We start from the raw sequence: 14346 nt of genomic DNA, 5'->3' as shown, positions 1-14346 counted from the left end.
TGCTAATATGGCAGCCACTAGCCCAACAGACAGATGGGACACTTGAAATGTGGCTGGTCCAGACTGAGACGTGCTGTGAAGGGCAAAACACACAGTGCTCGTCCTGTGAAGAATCTGACATCGGCAAGAGAAAACCCCAGTATAGACTACGTACTTCAGGTGACGTGTCAGTAGAGGTTCATCAGCTGGAACAAACACACCGCTCTGGTGGGAAATATTAATAGTGGGGGAGGCTGTGCATGTGTAGGGGCAGGGAAATCTCTATGTCTTCCTCTCAGTTTTGCTGTGAACCCAGAACTGCTCCAAAAAATAAAGATTATGAGGACATGGAAAACATACCAAGTGAAAGAATTCAGTCACAAAAGACCAAACATTGTAAGATTCCGTTTATATGACATGTCCAGAATGGACACATCCAGAAACCCAGTGGGCTTGGTGGTTGCCTAGTACTGGGGGGAACCAGAGAGTGCTACTGGACAGAGGGGTTTCTTTGGGAAGGGGATGATGAAAATGTGCTAAAACCGACTGTGGTGAAGGGATACCTAAAACCAATGGACCGCCCGTTATAAATGGGTGAACCGTACAGTGGGTGAATTCTCTCTCAATAAACATGCTATTTGAAAACCTGACTACTGCCAACAGTCATCTAAACAAGGCACTGAGGACTTCCCTGGTGGCTCAGTGGTGCAGAATCCACCTGCCAATGCAGGAGCCGTGGGTAAAAATCCCTGATCTGGGAGGATCCCACATGGCAGGCGGCAACTAAGCCTACGCACCACGACTGCTGCGCCGGCGCTCTAGAGCCCGGAGCCCCAGCTCCTGAGCCCACGTGCCTCAACTACTGAAACCCGCACACCCTAGAGCCCGCGCCCCGCAACAAGAGGAACCCCCACAATGAGAAGCCTGCTCGCCACCAGCAGAGAGCAGCCCCTGCTTGCTGCAACCAGAGAAAAGCCCTCTCAGCAGTGAAGACCCAGCACAGACAAAAACAAACAAACAAGGCATTACTATGGAAGCTTCATACCATTTTTTAAAAACAAATATACACACAAATATAAGCTCAGACTATATTGTAGCAACAATGAAAAAACAAGTGACAATGGCTCCCACTGCAGAAAAAACTGTCATCTTGGAAGTTGAAGGTAAGAGGGGAGCTCACTCTTCACTGAATACCCTTTGGTTCAATTTGATTTTACAAATCCACGTCATTTTATTTTTAAAGCAAACACGTAACAGATGAAAGTTTCAACTACACACTTTTTTTTAACATGTAATAGACTTTTAAAAAAGAAAAAGGAGGAACTCCCTGGCTGTTCAGCAGTTAGGACTGTGCTCTCACTTCCTGCCAAGGGCCCGAGTTCAATTCCTGGTTGGGAAACTATTAATAAAATCTCACAAGCAAGGCCTTAAAAAAAAAAAAAGAAAAGAAAGAATTACATATTTACTTACAATTCATCAGGTCTATAAGGAGGTGGACTTTCAAAAGGCCTGGATGACATGGCTGGTGTCAGTGGTCACTTGATCTTCAGGATGAGCACTGCCGGAGCCTCCTGAGATCAGCCAATCTAAGCAACACAAGTAGGGTAATGACATTACTACTGAGCTCGGTTTCCTTGCATCACTAAGAAAACAAATAACAGCAATCTCAAATGATGTCTCACTCCATGGTTATTTCTCTTGTCCTTCCCACTGTCATTTTTGCACATTAGACCATGAATTATTTGAGCATAAGAAATCACTAGGGTAGGAATCATTCGGGCTTCCCTGGTGGCTCAGTGGTAAAGAATCCACCTGCCAACGCAAGAGACACAGGTTTGATCCCCGGGTCAGGAAGATTCCCTAGACAAGGACATGGCAGCCCACTCCAGCATTCTTACCTGGGAAATTCCATGGACAGAGGAGCCTGGTAGACTACAGTCCATGGGGTCACAAAGAGTCAGACACAACTTAGCAACTGAACAACATCCTCAAGGAATCATCTGGCCTGGTAGTCCTCAGAGCACCTAACGTTATGCTCTGCACATCACTGGCATACGAATATAGCTTAAACTTGAAATTATAAGTTCCAGCAATGAAAATTTCACAAAGCTGTTGATAGTAATAGGTAAAAATGGTGTTTTAAAAAAACAGTCATTGAAGAACACAAAGACGTATAAACATAAATTTCTTAAAAGACATTTATTTTATCTCATTACTTTTCAAAGTTCATAGAAAATGAGAATGCATATGAAAATGCAAATACAGTTGTGTCTAGCATATTCTAGCCCTTCAATGTTAACTAAAGCATAGTCTGGTTTAAAAGTATGCTTCTTCTGTCATTTAAAAGGGTTACAAAAGCATCTAAGAATCTAGGATTGTGGACATTTTCTGCTTATCTCCTTTTCCTAGTCTTCAAAATGGAATATAATTTTCAAAAAAGAAAAAACATCAAACGTACACTGTATGAGAGTCCTGTTCACTAAGAGAAAAGCAGAATAATTTTGTTCTAAAAATCCCTCAAAGCAAAAATTCCTGAACAACTGAGAGGCAATTTCACCTAATCAACAAGGATTTATTAAGTACCTACACAGCACCACAGGCGAGTGGAAGTTAAGTATGAGACCAAGTTCTCCTGAAGGTAACGCACCAAGAAAACAGCAACTGCAACAGGCGTTATTTAGGACTATGTGACTAAGACCAGTTTGGAGATAACAGGGAAGACTTAGCAAGAAAGAATCAGAGGCCTGGGGGCGGACGGGAGGAAGGGCATGAACAAGATCTATAACCTGAGTAAAGTCTTTAATATTTTTTCTTTTTCAAACAAAAGGGTTGTGTAATCATATGTTACACTGTTAAGAATAGTAAATCAATTCAAACTCTTTAAACTTTGCTCTTTAAAATCAACAGCAAGTATCCTCCACACCCTTAAGAACAGTCAATCACAAATTTCTCAATAAAATATTGCCCAAATGTATTTCGGTAAAACCTCAAAGAAGAAGTATATTAAATGTTAGTAACACCAACATGATTAGCATAATTTTCCAAACACAGTGAGAGAAGACAACTTCTTCACATTCTTTTATTTCTAAAAACTGCTTTATTGAAGTATAACATAAAGAAAAATACACAAATCATAAGTGTATATGGCTCTGTAACTAGCACCCAAACACACACACACAGACAAGCAATTTACCCAAAAAGTTACAGTGCTATGAAAGAGAAAAAGTCCAGATTTACTGTCTTCCTAATTGATGCTTAGAAAAAGAACTAAGGAAAACTGAATTTAAATACTATTAAATATGGCACCCTATTTCTGAAGCTGAACATCAAACTAACACACTGACCTTAGAGGAATCTTACCTCTTCTATAGCTAGGTACCCCTCATTCAAGATTATGCCAAAAATTCCAGGCTCAGTGGTAGCTTCTGAAAATTCTAAATCCAGACTCAGGCTACAGTTTTAAGCTTCACCAAAAATCCAGACAATTTTGCTTTCCAAACCATTGCCTGGATTCAGAGCTTAGCTGTCATGTCTCCCCTAAGAACGAAGATTTCAAATTGTGAAGTGAATACTTTCAGAAAGTTCATTAAGAACAAGTCATGGCACATTAACTTCATTTTCTTTTTTGAGAAGGTTACCAGACTGGCAGATGAGGGGAATGCAGAGAGAATCCTGAGACTCTTGGACACATCCACTGGTACAGAGGGTGGGTGAGCAGATTTCTACTGGGCTGAATAATGGAGCCTAATTAGGATGAATGAATGCACCACTTCTGTCCACCTGGAGGGAGGTCTCTAGTCATGACCGCAGACAACATGGACAAGTGTATCCAAATTTGCAGTTGACAAGACACTGGAAAGGATAAGTAACTCATTGGCTACAAGTACATCAACATTGATCAAGGTCTCAGCAAGGCTGGAATGATGGACTAAAACAAACCAAGTGGTTTCAAAAAGCTCACAATCTGAGGGGACAAATCCTTCTTCTCTTCTGTGAGCATTGCTAACTTCCTGAGTCAAAGAGGGAGATAATCCTCTTTGGGATGGGGTAGTAGATAAGATAATGTATTAAAGAAGATGAGCAAAAGCATTTTCAGCAAGATGATTATGCTGAAAGTGAGAAATTTTAAGTGTTTAGGCACGTACGTGTACTATATTCATTTTCAAATATTGGTGGCAGGAATAAGTCATTTTAAAAATATAAAACTCAATTAAAAAAAATAGTATGAGGACTAGATAAGGGAAATCTGGCTTAGTAACTATTCATTTTTAAAAGTGCATTTCCTTGGGTCTTCCCTGGCAGTCTGGGCTTCCCTGGTGGCTCAGATGGTAAAGAATCTGCCTACAATGTCCATAGGGTCACAAAGAGTGGACACAACTGAGCCACTTTCACTTTCACTTTTTTCCCTGGCAGTCCTGTGGTTAGGACTCTGTACGCCCAAAGCAGAGGGCTGCTGGGGTTAGATCTCTGGTCAGGGAACTAGATCCCACATGCAGCAACTAGGACTCGGTGCAGGAAACAAGTACATTTCCTTGATCAGAATTTCAACAAAGCTAACAAGTTATTCCAATCTCAGGCATTATTTACAGAGTTAGTGCTTAGATCTACATATGATACAGCTATTAAAAAGAAACAAACCCCTGCAGAACCCTGAAATTTGAACATCATGTTCCAACTGGGTACCTCTTCAGGAGGTAGACTAGGATTGTTAAAGATCTAGAAAAACCATGTTTTAAGACAAATGACTGGAAAAACAGGAAATGTTTGGCCTGGAGCACTCAACATTAGGAACCACTATGGCAGCCTTCAAAGAGCTGAAGAGCTGTCTTTGTAGCCCTAGAAAGAGTTCCTTAAGAAAAAAAAAAAAAACCTTCAGAGGGTCAGATTGCATTTCAATGTTAGGAAGTTTCTCCACACACCCTCCCAAAACAACAAATAACAATTTGACCTCATGCTGTTTCTGCAAAGCTTGTTTGGTATTTGGCGAGGTGGAGAGGCAGGACATTGGACTGGAGGGCTGACTTCTAAGGGCTCTTGCAAGGCAGCCTATGACCAAGTTCTAGGGCCATGACAATAGGAAAAAGGTCCAAGAATGTTGCCCACTGCCCAGCACAGCAACATTAACAGTATCTGGACAATAAGTGTATGCTGAGTTAAGGAAAAAGTAAAATGAGAAGTGAAAAGCCATAGGCTCTGGCAAACAGCTGAACTGGATGGAGTCAGGGCCAATTTGGAGTTGACCCTTACTGAGTATGTTAAACTTAAAGCCAGCTGATGATAAAAAAAATAAAAAGTTCTCTCTTTTAAAATGTTTACTGGCCAAAATAATCTCAGTAGATTACTGAGCTAAGATAAAAAGACCTGAAAATGCTGTGCTTCAAATTATTATTTAAAGCAAACGGTCAATAAGTAAAAATAAATAAACATTGTATTTAAGGGCAGTCTGTTCCTTTTTGATCACGTTCCTTTCATGAATCTGCGTCTAAGGTGTTTTTAAAGTTGATATTAAATGATTCTATTTAGGTTATAGGCATATCATTAGTAAAGGATCTAAAATTTTGAAATTAGACAGATTTTGAAATAGACTAGCTCTGTGTCAGAAACCACATTTTAAATAAGCTCTCTAGATGATTTTTTAACCACACCATACATTTTGAAAATCACTCCCTAGAATAAAGATGTCAACTCAAGGAGGGCCTTGATCTTGAGGGTTTCCTGTTTAGAACACCCAAATCTCTACATAGCAGGCATTTCCCCATCAGTTCTCAGCTCAAATTTCACCTCCTCAGAGATGTCCTCCCAGTATCTCACCCCATCCACCAATTTATTTTCAGAGCAAATTTCCCCTTTAATTATTTTTTTTCTTTTTTTAAAAACTACAATCTTCTCCAGTCCAAAAGGAATACCACCTTCCCAAGCACTTAAATGTCTGTCTTGATCTTCACTCTTATTCCTGATCCTTAGATCTAGTCCCTGGTACAGAGATGTGCAATCAATATTTGATTTAGAAAACAATAGCCCATATTAGAGTTGGGATTTCAATCCAGCAGTGAATGCCTTGAAGTTCTTCACATAACTAACACCCAAGAAATAGAATCCTTCAAGTTCCACAAAAGTAGTTAAGTGCTTACAGTGTGAGGGAAAGGGAGAAAAAACTGTACAGGCATCACCCGGGGACTTGGTAGAAAAGCAGAATTCCAGGCTCCACTTTTGACCTATGAATCAGAATCTGTATTTTCAGAAGATCCTCAATGTGATTCTCACCACATTCAAGACTGGAAAGCACGAAATTACAGAACAGCTGCAACCTGGGGGCAAATTTTTTACGAAGGTGTGACCACCGTCTTTTTACTCCATTAGTTCTATAAATAGTAATACGGATGAAAAAATCCAATAAATATTCTAATCACGTAAGCCTTGAAATGCAGCTAAAGAAAACTTTCTTCTGGGAGGTCTCTCCTTGGGAAGGTGAAGGACATTGGATCAGTTACTTTATGTGGCTGAAAGCAATCTTCCATCATTTTGAAACATAAGAAATTACAGCATTATCTTTAGAAGAAAACAGAAAGTTTTACTTTTACATCAAGCAAGATGGGGAACACTTATACGAGGCCATAGGGACTTGTCAAAAGTAGAGAATTCCAGAAAAGCTCCCCAAATCTGGTTGTCCACTGGAATATCAAGAACTGTCCCTTTAATAACATACCATCCCAGAACCTCCCTGGTGGTCCAGTGGCTAACCCTCCCTGGGTTCCATCCCTGGGCAGGGAACTAGATGCCTGCCACAACTAAGACCGAGTGAAGCCAATTAAATATTTAAATATATATATATATTCACTTTCCCTGGTGTTTACTCAGGACTTCCCTGGTGGCTCAGACGGGAAAGGCGTCTGTCTACAATGAGGGAGACCCGGGTTCGAGCCCTGGTTTGGGAAGATCCCCTGGAGAAGGAAATGGCAATCCACTCTAGTACTATTGCCTGGAAAATCCCATGGACAGAGAAGCCTGGTAGGCTACAGTCTATGGGGTCGCAAAGAGTCGGATACGACCTAGCTTTTAGACATGCTGGGATGATTAAACGACTTAAAGTACAAAAGGCTTTTATCACAGTGCCTTACACACAGGAGGCAATGCTCATCAACTTCCTGAATTTCCTAGAAGTTGTGGAAATATCCCTTTCCTCGCCTCCACACTCTAACAAAAGAGGCGCCGAGTAACCAAATAAATGCAAAACGACAAAAAACGACAGTGCTGCTGCTTTGTCTGCGGAGATATCAATTACTGTGGTGCCACCTTTTAAAATGTCTATTTTAAAACACCAAGAACAGAAAATATTAAATGTGTACAGTGCAAAAGAAACAGTGCTACACTAGGGAATACATAAAAAGTTTGAGAAATCTACCTCCCTCTGGGAAGAAGTCGTTTTCAATCACAAAAAAAGGGACTAGTCCCTTAATGGGGAAGGGTTTCTCTTTTCCCGGGATTTCAGTAATACACCTGTTGTGCGTGAGGGCCACACACTAACCTGGAAGGCTGCCTCCTCCCCGTCCCGGGTCATTTCCCAGGTGGGCAGGTTGCCCGGCCAGCTCCACGATGCCGCCCCTCTCCCCCGACTCTGTCGCTTCACTTGGGACACTAGACAAGGGGCTCGGGGCTGCTCTCCCAACTGCAAGGGGCATCTTGACCCCTCATCCCACCTGCCCGGCACAATTCCTCCAACGTAGGTAATGTGTCGGCGGCGCGCGGGGCCGGCCCTGCCCGGGGTCGCACCCCGGGGCCGGCGGTCTGGCTCGGAGCACATGCCGGTGTCCAGGAGCACACCGGGCAGTACGCGTCCTAGCTGGGTGAGCAGGGACCGCCCGAGGCAGGTCCACCCACCTGGCGGCGGCCTTTAGGTCAAGGGTGAGAATCCCAAGCCTGAGTGGCTTCCCTGGAAATACAGCTTCATTCGAAATTAAATCCCCGCCCCGGCAGCTTAAATCCACGCGGGCTCGTAACAACTCCCCACCAAGGGGGTTGAAAACAGCCGTTCGGCCCACCCCAGGACTCCAGGAATATTGCACGGATTAAACCCTGCCACCCCTTCTCCACCTGGGATACCCAGAGGGGTGAGATGGGGGCGGATAACAACACATTCCTCCCAGAGTCCCAGCCGCCCCGCCCGGGCCAGCAAGCGGCCCCTCTAGTTTCATCCCTCAAGCTCAGGCTCTCTCCTCAGGGACAAGCGTCCCCACCCCGCCCCCCCCCCAAAAAAAAACCCCACAAAACTGCAGCCTGGAGAGCCAGTCGCAGGATTCTGGCTGGTCACCAATCTCCCGCCGGCCCCTAAGAAAGCGAAAAGTTGCCCACGCCGCCTAGACACTGGTGGTGGCTTGAATTGTTTCAGCGGAAGGAAAAGATGGGCGGCTCCAAGCAGCCCCTCGACCCAGGAGGCAGGCTCCGAGTTGGCCGGGTGCGGCTCTCTTCGCCGCCCCGAGCCTCTCCGGCTGCCGCGAGTCCCAAGCCTGGAGCGAAACCGCCACCGAAACCACCGCGGGGCGTCCTCTCCCTGCGCCTCCCCTACCATACAGTGCACGGAGGGGCCTTGGGGCCCCAGGCCCCGCGCCCAGCTCTCACCTTCTCCCAGCGAACCAAACACGGCGGGAGCCCGGGCGTGCGCTCACCTGGAGGGCGCACCTGCCGCCTTGCAGAGAGCCTGCGCGCAGCCGGGACTCCGCTGGGGACTGAGCCCTCCGCCCCCTCTCTCCCCTCCTCCCCCGACCCACCCTGCCCGCCTGCCCCCCGGGCATGCGCACCAACCCCCGGCCCGGGTGCGGAAAGTCCGCGGCCGGGAGCCCGGGAGCCCCACCTGCGGCTCCCCGCGAGGGCTACTCGGCGTTCCGGCCAGCTCTCCCCGGAGTCCCGCCGTCTCCGCCTGAAGAAGCAGAAAGGGGGAGGTGGACGCTAGGGAGGAGGAGTGGTATGGCGGCCTCCACCCTCCGTGACCCATTCACCTGAAACTCCGATGGGAGGGGGAAGGGAGCGGTGCAAAAGGAGGCGGGAAGAACCGGCCCTTCTCCGCACACCCTGCGGCGTCCGGCCTTAAAGGAACAGCGCGGCGTTTCGGTCCAAGTGGGCGGGGACGGAGAGCAGAGCGGTGGCGGGGGATAGGGGCTCGGGCTCCCGGCTGGGGGAGAGTGGTGCCGGACCACCCTAGAAAGCTCTCGGAGCTCTTCGGGCAGAACTGCGCAATGTTTGGCGAGTGAAACCTGGAGAGACTGTTCCTCCTAAAGTGTTCTAGGGTGCTCAGCACTTGGGCAAGAAAGGCACGACCTGACACAAAAGTTTCCAGCTTCAAAAATTTGATTAAACTTTTTTTGGAAAGAAGCAGCTAGATGTGGGAGATTTTCACATGTCATGCGTAAATTTAGGAACTGCTTCTAAATCTCTGGATCGCTCAAAAGACTGTCACTCAAGACTGGTTCAGTGAGGTTGGAAGTATTGTAGATACTGGTGATGGTAAATTTGCCATCAAAATTAAGGGTATACTACGATTTACATTATTACCATTTCAGGACCCTCTGCCCCTCCTCCCCACTTTTAACTATGACAGGACCGAGAGTCTGATTTTCAGGGGTTTTAAACGATTTGAATATTCTCTTTGGTTTAAGGGGGTTTTTTAAAAAAAAAAAGAAGCCCTAGTTCTGTGTCTCTGTTCCATTTCTTCTGGGGGCTGTTCCCAAAGGAGTGTTAAATTTAGGAAAACTCAGAGTCTACACTGAACGATGTGTACACTTATCTATATGTTGTATTTCAATTTTTTTTAATGCACTGCTGAATAGGGCAGTTTCAGTTCTTGCTATTTGAGTTCGTATTAGTTGAGTTCAGTCGCTCAGTCGTGTCTGACTCTGCGACCCCATAAATCGCAGCACGGCAGTCCGCCCTGTCCATCACCAACTCCCGGAGTTCACTCAGACTCATGTCCATCGAGTCAGTGATGCCATCCAGCCACCTCATCTTCTGTCATCCCCTTCTCCTCCTGCCTCTAATCCCTCCCAGCATCAGGGTCTTTTCCAGAGAGTCAACTCTTTGCATGAGGTGGCCAAAGTATTGAAGTCTCAGCTTCAGCATCAGTCCTTCCAATGAACACCCAGGACTGATCTCCTTTGGGATGGACTGGTTGGATCTCCTTGCAGTCCAAGGGACTCTCAAGAGTCTTCTCCAACACCACAGTTCAAAAGCATCAATTCTTTGGTGCTCAGCCTTCTTCACAGTCCAACTCTCACATCCATACATGACCACTGGAAAAACCATAGCCTTGACTAGACTGACCTTTATTGGCAAAGTAATATCTCTGCATTTCAATATGCTATTTAGGTTGGTCATAACTTTCCTTCCAAGGAGTAAGCATCTTCTAATTTCATGGCTGCAATCACCATCTGCAGTGATTTTGGAGCCCCCAAAAATAAAGTCTGACACTGTTTCCCATGAATTGATGGGACCAGATGCCATGATCTTAGTTTTCTGAATGTTGAGCTTTAAGCCAACTTTTTCACTCTCCACTTTCACTTTCATCAAGAGGCTTTTGAGTTCCTCTTCACTTTCTGCCCTAAGGGTGGTGTCATCTGCATATCTGAGGTTATTGATATTTCTCCCAGCAATCTTGATTCCAGCTTGTGCTTCTTCCAGCCCAGCATTTCTCATGATGTACTCTGTATATAAGTTAAATAAGCAGGATGACAATATACAGCCTTGACGTACTCCTTTTCCTATTTGGAACCAGTCTGTTGTTCCATGTCCAGTTCTAACTGTTGCGTCCTGACCTGCATATAGGTTTCTCAAGAGGCAGGTCAGGTGGTCTGGTATTCCCATCTCTTTCAGAATTTTCCACAGTATATTGTGATCCACACAGTCAAAGGCTTTGGCATAGTCAATAAAGCAGAAATAAACCATTCAGGTATGACCTAAATCAAATCCCTTATGATTATACAGTGGAAGTGAGAAATAGATTCAAGGGACTAGATCTGATAGAATGCCTGATGAACTATGGATGGAGGTTCGTGACATTGTACAGGAGAGAGGGATCAAGACCATTCCCATGGAAAAGGAATGCAAGAAAGCAAAATGGCTCTGAGGAGGCCTTACAAATAGCTGTGAAAAGAAGAGAAGCAAAAAGCAAAGGAGAAAAGGAAAGATATAAGCATCTGAATGCAGAGTTCCAATGAATAGCAAGGAGAGATAAGAAAGCCTTCCTCAGCAATCAATGCAAAGAAACAGAGGAAAACAACAGAATGGGAAAGACTAGAGATCTCTTCAAGAAAATTAGAGATACCAAGGGAACATTTCATGCAAAGATGGGCTCAATAAAGGGACAGAAATGGTACAGACCTAACAGAAGCAGAAGATATTAAGAAGAGGTGGCAAGAATACACAGAAGAACTGTACAAAAAAGAGCTTCACGACCAAGATAATCATGATGGTGTGATCACTGACCTAGAGCCAGACATCCTGGAATGTGAAGTCAAGTGGGCCTTAGAAAGCATCACTATGAACAAAGCTAGTGGAGGTGATAGAATTCCAGTGGAGCTATTTCAAATCCTGGAAGATGATGCTGTGAAAGTGCTGCACTGAATATGCCAGCAAATTTGGAAAACTCAGCAGTGGCCACAGGACTGGAAAAGGTCAGTTTTCATTCCAATCCCAAAGAAAGGCAATGCCAAAGAATGCTCAAACTACCGCACAGTTGCACTCATCTCACACGCTAGTAAAGAAATGCTCAAAATTCTCCAAGCCAGGCTTCAGCAATACATGAACCATGAACTTCCAGATGTTCAAGCTGGTTTTAGAAAAGACAGAGGAACCAGAGATCAAATTGCCAACATCCGCTGGATCATGGAAGAAGCAAGAGCATTCCAGAAAAACATCTATTTCTGCTTTATTGACTATGCCAAAGCCTTTGAGTTCATATAGAAGGCTAGAATTTAGGTTTCTTAAGTCCTGCTTCACTTTGTGTTCCAACCTGGAATGTCAGCATTGCTAATAAATTTCAGTCCAATTCCACCCACTTCCCTGCCTCTAATTAAATGGTTAGAGATGTGACTCTCCCATACGTTAAATCTTAAGGCACAGTTCAATACTTAAGGAAGTAAAAGGGTTATATAAATATAAGGTATTAAAAAATGACAGCCTTAATGAGTAATTAATCTAATTGGTGTGTTTTGTGGAAGTCATTGCTACAATTACTACTGTATGACTAGGTAGCTTTTGAATGATGCAATTTAAATTAGTATTGTTAACACTGGGGAAGTCAGGTTAATCCTCTTAGGGTTCCCTGTCAGATTACTGAAATCTCTAAACATTCCACTTGGTTTATAATTAAACAAGGGAACATTTCCTAATACTCTTACATTTATAAACACGTCTATTATTTTATAGTGTACTTTTGCCATGAAATTAAAAGACACTTACTCCTTGGAAGAAAAGTTATGACCAACCTAGATAGCATACTGAAAAGCAGAGACATTACTTTGCCAACAAAGGTTCATCTAGTCAAGGCTATGGTTTTTCCTGTGGTCATGTATGGATGTGAGAGTTGGACTGTGAAGAAAGCTGAGCACCGAAGAATTGATGCTTTTGAACTGTAGTGTTGGAGAAGACCCCTGAGAGTCCCTTGGACTGCAAGGAGATCCAACCAGTCCATTCTGAAGGAGATCAGCCCTGGGTGTTCTTTGGAAGGAATGATGCTAAAGCTGAAATTCCAGTACTTTGGCCACCTCATGCGAAGAGTTGACTCATTGGAAAAGACTCTGATGCTGGGAGGGATTGGGGGCAGGAGGAGAAGGGGACGACAGAGGATGAGATGGCATCACCGACTCGATGGACGTGAGTTTGAGTGAACTTTGGGAGATGGTGATGGACAGGGAGGCCTGGCGTGCTGCGATTCATGGGGTTGCAAAGAGTCGGACACGACTGAGCGACTAAACTGAACTGAACTGAACTGAAAGAGGAGAACTTAAGAGTTTTTTCCCCCACTTTAAAAAAAATTAAAATATATTTTACATACTGTAAAATTCACCCTTAATTTTAACGCATATGTACAATTCAGTGGATTCAGTATATTTGTAACGTTGTACAGTTATCACCACTGGTTCCAGAACGTTTTCATCACCCAAAGAGAAACCTGAGTCTATCACTTTTCATTTCCTCTTGTCTCTAAACCCTGACATCCGCTGATCTATTGATACTTTCTGTCTCTTTTGATTTGCCCATTCTGGACATTTTATATGAACTGTTAGTATAATATGTGACCTTTTCTGTCTGAATTCTTTCACTCAGCATAATATTTTCAAGTCTTACTCATGTTGTAGTTCCTACTGGTACATCATTCCTTTTTATGACTCAATAAATATTCCATTGCATGGATGTACCACATTTTATTTAAACCTTCATCAGTCGATGGACATTTCAGTTATTTCCACTTTTTGTCATTTTAAATAATATTATAAACCTTCAAGTTTTGGTGTGAATATGTCTTCATTTCACATGTAAATTAACTATTTAAACTTTTCATCATTCTAAGAGACTAACTTAAAATACCTGTGTTATTTTTCTTATTCCCATTTTAAACCTAAACTCAAAGACGTTAGGATAGAAGATTAGTTACTATGCTTTGTTTGCTTTCCTAATTCATTCATTCAGCAGCCATTTTCTAAGTGCCTTCCATGTGAATAATAGTAAACAAAACTCCCAAATCCCTGTCTTCAGGTAGATCACACTCTAGTTGCTTCTGTATTCAGGCATATGGAATAGCACGATTTTTGTTTAACTTCAGCTATATGAAACTGGTAATAGCTGATCATCTTAAACTATAAAAGCAACTTAATGTGGTTTAACTTAATACTAAACTAAATTTCTATTGGAATATTGTGTAAAATTTTTGTTCAATTTAGGTAAATTTTCCAAACAATGCTCATAACATTAGAACATCTAAAAACTGTGCTCTTTTAATAGTTACCTAATACTGTACCTATTTAGGTAGTAGTTGAAAATGTTCAGAAAGAAAATACAGCCTTAAAACATAAACACATCAGTAGCCAAATTAAATTTGTTAGATAGTGAATGATGTAATGATGTAATGAATGATGTAATGCTGACTGTAATTACTTAACATAACCATAAATTGTAACAAAATTTTAATTAGTCAAATATTCCTTCTTGGCAACTCATTGTAGTATTAATCACTGTTATCCACTAATGAGCATTATTTAATGAAAATCTTTATGACTCAGAAACAAAGTAAATATTATCAAAGGACCCATGATTAGAAATTTGTTGACTTTACCTGAAGTAAAATGAATAAGATTTAAAAAATAATTCTTATATTCCTTT

The 14346-nt window shown here is 43.1% G+C and overlaps 1 protein-coding gene across 4 annotated transcripts in view; it reads right to left on the bottom strand.

Moving 5' to 3' along the window:
* OCLN (occludin) overlaps nt 1-9001 on the bottom strand; it is a 46894-nt gene extending 37893 nt beyond the window's left edge. Inside the window, exons 1-2 of one of the 4 annotated variants that reach the window (XM_070357569.1) lie at nt 8828-9001; nt 1450-1565 (exon numbers count right to left, since the gene is read on the bottom strand). In XM_070357569.1, coding sequence (XP_070213670.1) covers nt 1450-1499 — 50 coding nt within the window. In that variant the 5' untranslated portion in view covers nt 1500-1565; nt 8828-9001. Of the gene's footprint in view, nt 1-1449; nt 1566-1877; nt 2043-8595; nt 8728-8827 lie in introns of those variants that run through there. The other 3 variants (XM_005889348.3, XM_070357570.1, XM_070357571.1) reach the window with 3 other exon arrangements.
* Between the last annotated feature and the right edge of the window lie 5345 nt (nt 9002-14346).

The sequence above is a fragment of the Bos mutus genome, chromosome 20 (genome assembly GCF_027580195.1).
Source record: "Bos mutus isolate GX-2022 chromosome 20, NWIPB_WYAK_1.1, whole genome shotgun sequence".
Classification (NCBI taxonomy): Eukaryota; Metazoa; Chordata; class Mammalia; order Artiodactyla; family Bovidae; genus Bos; species Bos mutus.
This window is presented reverse-complemented; position numbering and strand designations above follow the sequence as displayed.